General features: G+C 39.1%; 1 protein-coding gene across 1 annotated transcript in view; it reads left to right on the forward strand.

Annotated features, from left to right (window-relative positions):
• LOC102219420 (long-chain-fatty-acid--CoA ligase 6-like) overlaps nucleotides 1-12,035 on the forward strand; it is a 38,245-nt gene that overhangs the window by 24,376 nt on the left and 1,834 nt on the right. The window contains exons 10-20 of the mRNA XM_005808761.2: nucleotides 1,520-1,593; nucleotides 1,778-1,855; nucleotides 6,486-6,620; nucleotides 7,848-7,982; nucleotides 9,329-9,424; nucleotides 9,694-9,766; nucleotides 10,919-11,007; nucleotides 11,116-11,232; nucleotides 11,330-11,473; nucleotides 11,591-11,692; nucleotides 11,775-11,846. Coding sequence (XP_005808818.1) covers nucleotides 1,520-1,593; nucleotides 1,778-1,855; nucleotides 6,486-6,620; nucleotides 7,848-7,982; nucleotides 9,329-9,424; nucleotides 9,694-9,766; nucleotides 10,919-11,007; nucleotides 11,116-11,232; nucleotides 11,330-11,473; nucleotides 11,591-11,692; nucleotides 11,775-11,846 — 1,115 coding nt within the window. The remainder of the gene's footprint in view (nucleotides 1-1,519; nucleotides 1,594-1,777; nucleotides 1,856-6,485; nucleotides 6,621-7,847; nucleotides 7,983-9,328; nucleotides 9,425-9,693; nucleotides 9,767-10,918; nucleotides 11,008-11,115; nucleotides 11,233-11,329; nucleotides 11,474-11,590; nucleotides 11,693-11,774; nucleotides 11,847-12,035) is intronic.

Below are 12,035 nucleotides of genomic sequence, written 5' to 3' on the forward strand. Positions count from 1 at the left end.
GGTATCTTAGGTGGGGGTTTCCTGTGCCCTCAGGAGGTTTGAGAAACCGGAACACTGACTCAAATATTGCCATTTTTGGTGCATTTACTTAATGGCATTCCAGCAACAGAACTCTGAAATAATGACAAAATAATAAGATTTAAAGAGAAGAGAATCTCCTGCTTCATGTGGTAACTGTAACACTGGCATTTACTGTAAACCCGGCTTGTTCACAGCAGCAGAATGAGATAGTAATGACAGCACGATTTGCCCTCCCCTTTTAAACGAAACGTCGACTCTGGATCAACCGCCTACATGTTTCATCATGTCAGACGGCGGGAAAATCGTGTGAGAAAAAAAGCGCTGCTGCTTTTTAGGGAGGTCTTGGCCCGCAGCAGCACCTCCCACTCAAGCCAACAAAGAGGTCGTTTGAGGACTCACTGGTATCAGTTTACAACGGACCATCGCAAGCTTCCTCTGTTGTAAACGTCCCCATCTATTGGTAACGGCATAAAACTGCATCTGCCTCAGCCTTAAGTTTTGTTTTCCAGACATCATCCAGCGTTTCTCACAAATGCTTTCCTGCTGTGTTGCGACATCGCCTCTCTTCTTTGCAGGATATTTCGAGTGGTTACAGCTGCAGGGCACAGCTTTAGGAAAGGGCAACCATTTATTTAAAACTTTCTGCTTTCTTGAATGTGAGTCGGGATGAACTTTGGGATTACAGAATTAGGAGCAAATTTTTTTAAGGGTCTGTAAAAATGTCAGGAAGAAGTTTGTGGCATTTTCGAACTCCAATTTTAATGTGTCACTTAACTGTGAAGTGAAAAGAAGATAATACATGTTGGTTACATTTCTGTATAAAATCTTAAAAGTGTGGCATGCATTTATTTTCAAGCTCCTGAAATAAATTCCCCCAGAAACACGGAAACGGTGAAATGAATGTAATCAAATGAGCGATGGTCAGCTGCTCTAACCTTTAGGTGATATCAATGGAAGCATGGTTGCACTAAAGCATCCAGGTTGTTTCTGGAGACATGCTGCTGGTTGAATTCTGATCAATGATGATCTCTATCCAAAAGAAGCAACATTGATATTATATGAAAATTTGGCTGGTAGCTTTTAGATTTTATGTATTGTGGATGAAATCTTTCAATAATTTGCACCCTATTAAGCTCACCAATCATTTCTCCTGCTGCAGTAATTCTTCACAACATAGCTAAAGTGTCACATTTATTCAGTTTTATTACACTCTGCAGTTTGACATCATAAAAATTCAACACCTGAAACTGGTCCCAGAAAAACAAAGTCAGTATTAAGTTCCCACATCTTTGGAACGACTGTCATCCTCCTGAATGGCTCAGAAATGTTTTACCTCATATCATTTTTGCCTGGCGGCCACTACACATTGTGCTGCTATCAAATATTATAAGTTCAGATTACTGTAAAGTGTTTTCTGACATTAAATTTAGGTAAAACTCCAGTGAATTTCTTTGAATAGCTTATTGTTCTCTTATACACCATGTTCTTTTTTACTCAGGAAACCCCAAGGGAGTTATGCTCACCCATGGAAACGTGGTGGCAGATTTTGCAGGATTTCTTAAAGTCACAGATGTGAGTTATTCTCTTTCCTCTTTCTTTTGGTGTCAGTCCAGTCTAATGAGTCCAAAGTGTGTTTGTTAAATACAGGTGAATCATTTTCATTTAAAAAAAATCTTTTTTTTTTTACTTGAGATTTCTTGGGAGTATCATAGGAAAATCATCTAAGCGCTTCCTTTCTTCCTTGTGTGTCCTGCAGACAGTCATTTTTCCAAACCAAGACGATTGCCTCATCTCCTTCCTGCCGCTGGCTCACATGTTTGAGAGACTAATTGAGGTAAATGGGCCGACCCGAGGGCTGTGGGAGCAGGAATGTAATGGTTGTGTGTAGGAGTTTCAGGATGTTAGCGTGGGCGTAGGAAGAATGTTTTTATGGAAGGTGGGTGTCAGTAACTGCATGCTGGGGTGAGACTAAGAAGCTACACGCCCCTTTCCTTTCCTCCTTCTCAAGTTTCGCTTTCCAGCTTCCAAAATAAATCCCACAGGAATGACCTTTCCTGTAGTTTGAACCCACTGGAGGGCAGGTTACATTATTTTGATGTCTGCAGAAGAGCATACACACACCACCAGTTAGTTTTCAGTTTCAGATTTACTCACTGTTTTTGCCAAACTATTGTGACTTGAAAAAAGGAGAACATTTTCCAATGCTTTCTCTGTCTGGAGATTTGTCATACTCATGGCATCCAAGAAGTGAGCAATGGATGTCTTTTATTCTCTAGTACACTTCAAAGGACAACATGCCTGAAAAACGTGTCATAAACGTATCATATCACGTTTCATATCAGTCGATATTAGTTATTTGTTTCTGGTGACGTGACCTTTCCTGTTTTATCCAGCATCCTCTCAAGCTGTTGATCTTATGTTCTCTCTTCACTTCACCGTTGTTTATTTTTAAGCAGTTATGAGAAACATTAAACTGCTGCTGCGCAAGTTATGATGCGTTCACCTCCAACACGTTTTGCGCGCCAGGCTTGTCTGGTTCACCTTCATCGTCTGTATGGAGGCACGCCGAGGGCCCGTTGCGGCACGTCTAGCGTGGCGCGATTTGTTGGACGCATCAGGCGCATCCAACATGTCCGACAAATAGGCAGGCAACGAAAAACAACGGCTAGAGCGATTTTGACACGCCTCCACATAGACTTTAAATATAAACCAGATGCGCAAAATGCGTTTGGTGTGAACGCAGCGTCGGGTGTGTTTTTGACGTGTGTAGAATCTTACACCTCTTCACCCAGTCCTCCAGTTTTGCCATAAATAATGTGACCATGAACACAATGTTGCCATCCCAGTCTTAAGTTTTTTGCAGCTTCCTAACAGGTTTTTGTTGTTGTATTGCTTTGCATTTAACTCCATCCACACATAACCAGGTTTTACAAGTTTGATGAAAAGTTCCACTTTGTTTTCACTTGATATGAACTTATGAGTCAAAGTATCTTCTTCCATGTGTTTGGTAATTTTTCTACATGGTGTATGAGACTTATAGTTTTGGTCTTGCTAATTTTAAATAAAAGAAAGATGTTAGGAGTAGTTTTCTACAGATTTTCCCACCTGATCTGTGGATTTCTGCTGCTTCTCCAGAGTTTATTCGACTTGGTAAATTCAGTTGTGCCATCCTCTTTACATTTTTGTCTGGTGAATTAAAAGGATCTCTGTGGGATATCAAAAGCTTGAACAAGCTTGTTATGTAAACTAACTCTCCTTAACACTTCTCCACAACTTTACTCCTCACCAGTCTGCTGTGTTCCTCTGTCTTCATTATGTTATTTGTTTAAAATGTTTCCCAACAAACCTCTGAGGTTTTCACTGAACCGTTTTCATAGATTGCTGTGGTTTTAGCTGGGTTAAGAAGGCTGACATGCATTTTCTGAGGCATGAAATCAGTTTGAGATCTTGCTCTCTTACAATAAGACCTTAACAAATGACCCACATGTACAGCATGTACAGAGCACATGTTGCGGCTTTGTTCAGCTGCCATCACACTTAATGCATAGTTATTAGCTGTTAGAACAAAACTATCTGGTTTAGCAGAGTTGTTTTGAAAAGCTCTGCTGATTACAGTAAGCCGACCCGTTCTAGACAAAAAATGTCTTTTACTTATTGCTGTTTAGTTTTGACGTTTTTATCTCAGATGTTGACATGACTGCTGACGGCAAACAGACAGACCTCAAAAACAGACAAACAGGCTTTAAGAGACATCTGAGGCTGCTTGCCAGTCCACATTTCTGAATTTGCATATGGACCGTGTTTGTTGCTTCACATTTCAGAAACCGGTTGCACACCCAGACATGAACCATTTACATTGACAGCTTAAAACCGTGTTGCATTACCTTTCCTGTTATCAGTTTTTAATTTTGTCTGGAGATTAAGGGAATTTGTTTTTATCCTGTGTCAATCCAAGATGCCATTTTTGTTAGAAATATAAAGGTGTGAGTGTGTGTGTGTGTGTGTTTTTTTTTATGATTATGTCAATTTGTGTAGCATGTGGCTGAGGTTAGTATGCAGGCAGGCTGCACAGGAGTGTTGTCAGAGGCGTGAGACCCAGACACAGGAAACCACCTAACTTCCCCAGAGATCTGTATTTCGGGTCACACGATAAAGCGACTTCAGCAATGTCGCACAAACATGCAGCGTTACGCAGTTCTATGCCCTCAGACGTCCTGAGAAACCGAATGAAAGCCTTTTTATTATAATCATTTGACAGAAACCAAAGTTTAAATAGTTAATAAATAGAATTAGCATTTCAAATACACCTATATTCCTGTGTTAGAGGTTAGCTTTGTGTGCATGAAGTTGGAAATAAAAAGCATCAGCTGGAAATGTGCTCAGCTGATACTGACTGACTTCCTACGCTGCTAATTTGAGTTGCTGCCGGTCAGAGTTCGTTTCCCATATTATTTTAAAATGGCTTGAGAACTTATGCAACACAACAGTGTTGTTGAATTGTTGCAAAGAAAAGTGTATTATTTCATGTCCAGCAAAACAAAGGGAAAATCCCCTTTGTTTGGTTGCATGATGCCAGGTTGTCCCGGCAGGTCGGCAGTTCTTAAAGGTTACAATGACAATGACTAACACACCTGAATTAAAGGGGCGGGGCATAGTGCCATTCTGTAGCACAATCAAATAACTGTGCTGTAAAAATGCTATAGATATCCAACATCATAATTTGACACCTTGAAATTAAGCCTGTCTCTTTAAGAAGCTCATGCGCTTTCATAATTAGTGACTGCGTAATGTCTTTGTATTGTAAATCACTTTGAATTGCATTGTTGCTGAAATGTGCTGTAAATAAACTTAAAGTTGTAACTTATAACTTTTATTAAAAAAAATATTTATTACATATTTGTTGAAACGGTCACTATGTGGTGACAGAATGGCATGAGACAGATAAACTGAAAACAGATCTCCACTGCCTTCTCCCAGTGCTCCCAGTGCTAGCTAGAAGCAACTAATCAGAGCCAGGAGGCGGGTCTTAGCACTGTCAGTCACAATCTTATGTAGCACTGCTCATCCCCCACAGTAGCAGCTAATGTTCTGATGCTCAGGCTAGTTAGCTTAGCAACCAATGTCGGTGGATAAACGGTTCTCAGCACTTTTAGCAGTGAGTACATGAGAATGATTGACAGCTCTAAGACCCTCCTCCTGCCTTTCATTGGTGGTTTTTGGTGCATTTCTTCAGAAGGTAACACTAGCTCAGGGAGGAAGTGGAGTAAACAGATTTTTTTCACAGATTATCACGACATGTTAGCAGTTTCAACAAATATGTAAAAAGCATATTCTTTTTAAAAGTTACATACTGCAGCTTTAGCATCACAACAATTTTTGTCCATTAAGCAGTTTAAACCACATTGGACTGAGAAGTAGTTCTTACGATGAGACACGCTAACACCTGGTGTTTGCTAATTGCTGCTGCCGCTAGTCTTGAGGAGCTGAGTGGTGCCAGGCGCAGTGGATGGGTTCTCTGTGAGGCTGGAGGCGCTTTGTGGGAACAAGCATTTAGAAAACCCTGAATGGTTGCAATAAGAGATTCAGTGATTCCTCAAACATGCATGACGAAGTCACAGCGACTCTCCGGGTTTGGTTTTGAGGAGGGAATAACATAACAACATGATGTGAGCTAAAACAATCCTTGATTTTACATAATAAATAGTGGGCTCTGAGAACTAGGGCACTTGGTTTTCAGTAAAGAGTACTCATAAAAATTCCAAGTATACAAAAGTTCCTCACTGTGACTTAGATTTACAATAATAATTACATTAACGCAGCAGCGTCCTTTACCCACATAAAGTGATAACACAACTGAAACAGCATGTTTAGCTTCCTCTTTTGACAAAATGCCATGAAACTTGTGAGTGTGGTAATCAAAGCCATGACATTTACAATGAACGTGATGACATTAGCACCAACTGGCATCCGTGTGAATGTCCAAGTAGGTTTATCAGAAGTAGTGAGGTCCCTTTTGGGTTTTCTTAAAGTTACAGACACAAAATAAAAGCTTTTATTGTTATATTATGCGATATAACCAACACAAAGAAGCAAATTATTTTAAATTGGAAGGGAAAATACTTTTTTTTACTTTTTACTAAATTTATAGTTTTACATGGTTTTACTGCTAAATGAAATCCAATACAAATGAAAATCCAAACCTAAAATAAAAACTTTAAAGTAATTTAGTGTTATTTTATGTGATATAATAAACACAAAGAAGATAATTGTACTATACTGCTAAATGAAATCCATTGCAGCTAAGATTTTTCAGAAGTAACTTAACCAGTAAATATTGGGAATACTCTAAATGTATTTGATCTTCTTTTTCTGTGGTATTTGTTTTACACTTCTTGCACTATAGGATTTGAATAACAGACACCTGAACTTTAGGATAACTGTGTTTGTCTTGCCCACCGGTGCAGAACGTGGTCTACTGCCACGGAGGTCGGATCGGCTTCTACCAGGGAGACATCCGGCTTCTGCCCGACGACATGAAGGCCCTGCGGCCAACCATTTTCCCCGTGGTGCCTCGGCTGCTCAACCGCATGTACGACAAGGTGAGGTGAACAAACACGGAAAGGCTTTTTTTAAAGCTGCGGGCAAACAAATAAGTTCACACAGTTCTATGCAAATCTTTTTTTTTCAAACTGTTATATTTTAATTCAATTCTGTCGCCATGCTTTATCTGTTCAGTTTAGTAAGTTGGAAAATATTTAAGTAGTTAATTAACCCTCTGGGATCCACGGTCGTTTTTGACAAATGTTTATTTTATCTTTATATATTTCTCAGTAGAAACTATTAATATTGCCTTGTGTAATATAATGTTGTTTTTTTTTAGCACGATCTGAACTTTGTGAATTTCCACTTTATTTTTTCCTTTTAGCTATATTGTGATTGCATATCGCATGTCCTTGAGTTGCATAAAAACATAAAATACGAGTTGGAACATTTTTTTCATTTTTTTATTGTGAAACCTACAAACATTCACAACAAATGGTTTTTGTTATTTAGAATGACAATGTAAACTTCTTAAACTGACGTAAAATATTTCAAGGAAAACAATTTTATAATATTATTAGCATGAAAATTAAGGCAATTTGTTTGCTCCAATGCCATCACAAATCAGACATGTTAAAAAAAGTCCAGGGACTCCTAAGGGTTAAAAACCTAAACGTATACGTAGAGGGATGAAAAAAAGCCTAAAAGCTTGTATCTGTCATAATGTGTGGTTTTAAAGTAGAGGGTGGAAAAATTAAGCACAAAAAAATTACAACGGGAACACAGGAAACCAGAGCAGAGCAAAAAAACAGGAATCCAGAAGAGAAGATGGCAGGAAGTTACAGGAGGAACCAGTCAGAAGTGAGAGGAGTACTGGGACAGTGAATGCTGGAATAATGGACCTGGACTGTTTGGATTCCTGACTGCAGGTGTGAGGGGAGAGAGAGAAAGTGGTACATGGAGCTAGGAAATGAATCTGACGCTAATGAATGACTAGACATAAGGAACATAGAAAAACTAGAGGAATTTTAAATAACTAGACAATAGAAAGAAACATAATAAACTAGAATCACTGAGAAAGGACTGAACTAAAGTAGAGCAGAAATATGGCTGATCTAATCAAAGAAAGAGAACAAGGAACACAGAATAATAATGAAACTAGAATCAATAAATCAACGTTGGCCATAACAATGTCTGTCTTTAGTAACTCTATTTGTGCTGTTTGAACCAGTGGAAAAACAAAGTGCCAGGCTACTCCTTGCTGAAAATATGTGTTTTATTTTCAGATTTTTAGCCAGGCAAACACCCCGGTGAAGCGCTGGCTGCTCAACTTTGCTGCCAAGAAAAAAGGGGCCGAAGTCAGCAGAGGCGTCATTCGCAGTGACAGCATCTGGGACAAAATCTTCTTCAGTAAGATTCAGGTAAATAATCTTATTGGGACAAGATGAAATCAGACATTCCCAGTCATTCTCACCCCAGTTATAGTTTAATTCCCCTACGCACAATGCAGAAGCTCCGTCTCAATCCTAACATGTGGCTAATCTCGTCCAGAGAGTAAGAATGAAACTAGCATAAAGACACAGATTCCTTATGGCCTTACCCTGAAACAGTTCCCTGAAGTTGTTTCAGTTTTAGAGTGGCATCCAGAAAGGAAACATGTTTGATCTGTACCCTCCATATTTATTGTCTGGGAAAGTTGGTTTCATTAACATCATTTCAAAATGGAAAATGTTTGAAAAGCTCCTGCTTTGTCTATGAAGAAAGTGCCTCAATTAGTGACTTAATTTTACTTTCTAAAGTTAATCAGATTGTTAATGAACTTCTAATTAGTTATTGAGGACTTTCAGTTTTCCATCAGCACTGTAAAACATTCAAGTTCAAAGACACTTTATTCGTCCCAAAGGGAAATTAAATGTTGTTGTAACTTATATTAATTCAGATTAAGAGTTATTACAGATCGTGATGGCTGTTGTAGCAGTCTGTATTACAGTGAATTTGAAGACTCCTCTGACTGAAGACACTCTGGCAGTGGCAGCATCATGCTGTGGGATGTTTGGTCAGAATTGAAGCAAACAAAGGCAGATGGAGCTAAATACAGTTCAATCATTGAAGAAAACCTGTTAGAAAAGGCCTGTGACCTGATCTGAGGTTGACATACCGGCTCTATTAAAAATGGGAAAGATATGAGAACTTGCCATTCAAATTAGGCAGATCTTCTAGAAATGGCTAGCATGGAGGGTACTGATGTTTTTTTTTTAATAGTTTGGTTTTGAAAGTTGAATCTGTTTTGTTAAGAGATAAATTGGTGTTGTTTTGTAGCTAGTATCCAAGATTTTTGCCTAAACATTATATTACACACTGCAAAAACACAAAATCTCACCAAGTATTTTTGTCCAGTTTCTAGAGCAAATATCTTAATACACTTGAAATAAGACAAAACTAACTTACAAGTGACTTTTCAGCAAGTAATAAACTTTATTTGAAGTCAATAATTCCTTAATAGTGACAAAAACGTTCTAGTTCCAATGACAGATTATTTCACTTATAATCTGGGGAAAGTGTCTTATAAGTTAAATAATCTGTCAATATTAAGGAATTATTTATTTCAAACAAGCTCCTATATCTCACTGAAAAGTTAGTTTTGTCTTATTCCAAGTGCATTTGCGGTAAAAGCTAGATAAAAAATACTTGGTGGGACTTTGTGTTTTTGCAGTACAAACACGGCTAAAATTCCTGCGTCTCATTAATATTCTCCATTTTGGTTCAGGCCAGCCTGGGAGGAAGGCTCAGGATGATTATAACTGGAGCGGCTCCTACCTCACCCAACGTCCTGAGTTTCCTCAGAGCAGCTCTAGGTTGCCAGGTCAGACACACCCTCACAAACAACAATATCTACATTAACTGAACCAGTCCAGCACAGTTAAAGATTGTGGAGGACATAAAGGTGCAGAAAGTGGTCACATTTATCAAAAGGAAGAAGAAAGAAGAAGTCCTCAGTCTGGGTTCTGCAACACAAACTGACCCAAACTGTTTACCATGACGGCGTTGATCATCCACAAACACTTTATTCTAAACAACAGGAAGACAGTTCCCACTTCCCTTTTTTTCAGCATTTCCCATGTTTCTGTGTAGGTATATGAGGCATACGGACAAACGGAGTGCACAGCTGGCTGTACCTACACCACACCTGGAGACTGGACCTCAGGTGAGGCCTCATCTCTAATCTCAAACCAATTAACTGTTTCCTCCAACCAGAGGTCAAAAGGTGATGACAGTGACGAGTAATCAAAAGCTGGATGAAGGTCATGGTATGAACCCTGCTGTGGCTCTGTGAGCTGCTTTGATTTCCACTTTGACAGCCAGGATTGCGTGGGCGTCACTGTGGCACAACATCTCAGACTCTCTAGCTGTATTTCCTCTTCCGCAAGTAAATGATTTATGGCTGGAAAAAAAATGAGAGAGAGTGAGTGTGGGAGAGCGAGGAGGTCTATATCCATTTTTCTAAAGAGGGAAAAATGAGAGGCCTGATGAATCCGGTGGAGATGAAAGAGCTGCTCAGCCTGTTCGCCCAGGTGGTTTCCTGCACCTACAAAGGAGCAGAAGCTGTTATAATTGCCTCCATTATGCTCTATTGTTGTACACAAATTATTTTTGCCATATTAACACAAATAATGGTTTTGGAGTTGCATGTACATCTTAAACCAGCCAACGTTTCTGCCATTGATTTGAGATTGCATCCTACCTATATAATAAATACATTGGCCTTATTGACGCTGCATATAATAAGACATTTTAAATTTGAATATTTTTGAGCTGGAAAACAAATATTGAGTTTGTCATTAATTTTGAATTTCTCAATAAGGATTTTAAAACTCCTTTTAGAAGTTTTGCGTTGCTGAAATATATATAAACTGTGTGACAGGTGAGGCTTAGACAATGCTCAGTATCTCTATGTGACGTTCTGACAGTACATCCAGTTTATATATTTATCTAATAACTCCTCAGATGACTTCTTTTGGGGGGAAAACTATAAAAAATATATATATATTGTTGCTGCAACAGGTTGTCTGAACAATTAAACATTTTATACAAGAACATGTAGCTGCTTTAAAGTATAATTTAAGGTTTCTGCAGTCCTGCCATGAAAAGGATTATGTAACTGTTACAAACATCTGTGCTTCAACATGTTTTGAGCCTCAACCGCAGCACAAACCAAGTATAAAGGCAGTGTAACATCGCCCCCTGCTGTTCAGTATACAAATATATATATTTTTTTTGTTTTTAATGGTAGGCAGAAATAGTTTGCTAAAACTGTTAAACAATTCAGCTAACATAGTTTTCTTCACCTGATTTTTAGGTCATGTTGGCGCTCCGCTGCCGTGTAACCTCATTAAACTGGTGGATGTTCCTGAAAAGAACTACTTTGCATCCAAAGGAGAGGGAGAAGTAAGCAAAGTATATTTTTTCCTGCCAGAATAATAACATAACAAACTACTTATTTGAATCGTATATAAGGTTTTATTAAATTACTCAGTTCCATCTGAACTCTTTCAGGTCTGCGTGAAGGGACCAAACGTGTTCAAAGGCTACCTCAAAGACCCGGAGAGAACGGCCGAGACGCTGGACGCAGACGGTTGGCTCCACACCGGAGACATCGGCAAATGGTTACCTGTACGTTACATAAATCTAACACCAAGCTGTGCAGCTGCATCATACAGAGACGCTCCAAAAGGTGTTGAAGTTTTGTTCGCTTTGTCGTCTGGTGTAGAACGGCACGCTGAAGATCATCGACAGGAAAAAACACATCTTCAAGCTGGCGCAGGGCGAGTACATCTCCCCTGAGAAGATCGAGAACATCTACATCAGGAGTGAACCGGTGGCGCAGCTCTACGTTCACGGCGACAGTCTGCAGGTACGACGTCAAACCTTCCTATCAAATTCACAGAGTTTCATTTGCAGCTTCTCCTCTAGAAACCTTTGGCTGTTTTTTTTAAATCTCTTGGATTGATTTTGTGACTGCTTCTCCCAGTCCTGTTTGGTGGGAATCGTGGTTCCTGACCCTGAAGTGATGCCTGAGTGGGCCAAGAAGAAAGGCATTCTGGGAACTTACAAAGACCTTTGTAAAAACACGGTAGGTAAACTTCTGCAAACATTCATTCTAATTGATTCTACAATTAATCTAAATTTAACACTTATGCATTCTGTGTTAACAGGAATTGAAGAAGGCTATCCTTGAAGATTTGGTGCGTCTGGGCAAAGCTAATGGCCTCCTATCATTTGAGCAGGTAAAACATTTCCACAAGTTACCAATAACCAAATGAACACCAAAATTCTTTGAAACCTGCAAAGATTTTTCTCTGCAAAAAGCAAAAAGCCAGATTAAAGTTTGTAAATGCAATTACAGGACAAAAACTCGTTAATCTTTTCTCTGGGTGGTAGACTGGAAGCTGCACATTTAAGTTGAGCATGAAGAT

Source organism: Xiphophorus maculatus, chromosome 11 (assembly GCF_002775205.1).
Source record: "Xiphophorus maculatus strain JP 163 A chromosome 11, X_maculatus-5.0-male, whole genome shotgun sequence".
NCBI classification, from domain to species: Eukaryota; Metazoa; Chordata; class Actinopteri; order Cyprinodontiformes; family Poeciliidae; genus Xiphophorus; species Xiphophorus maculatus.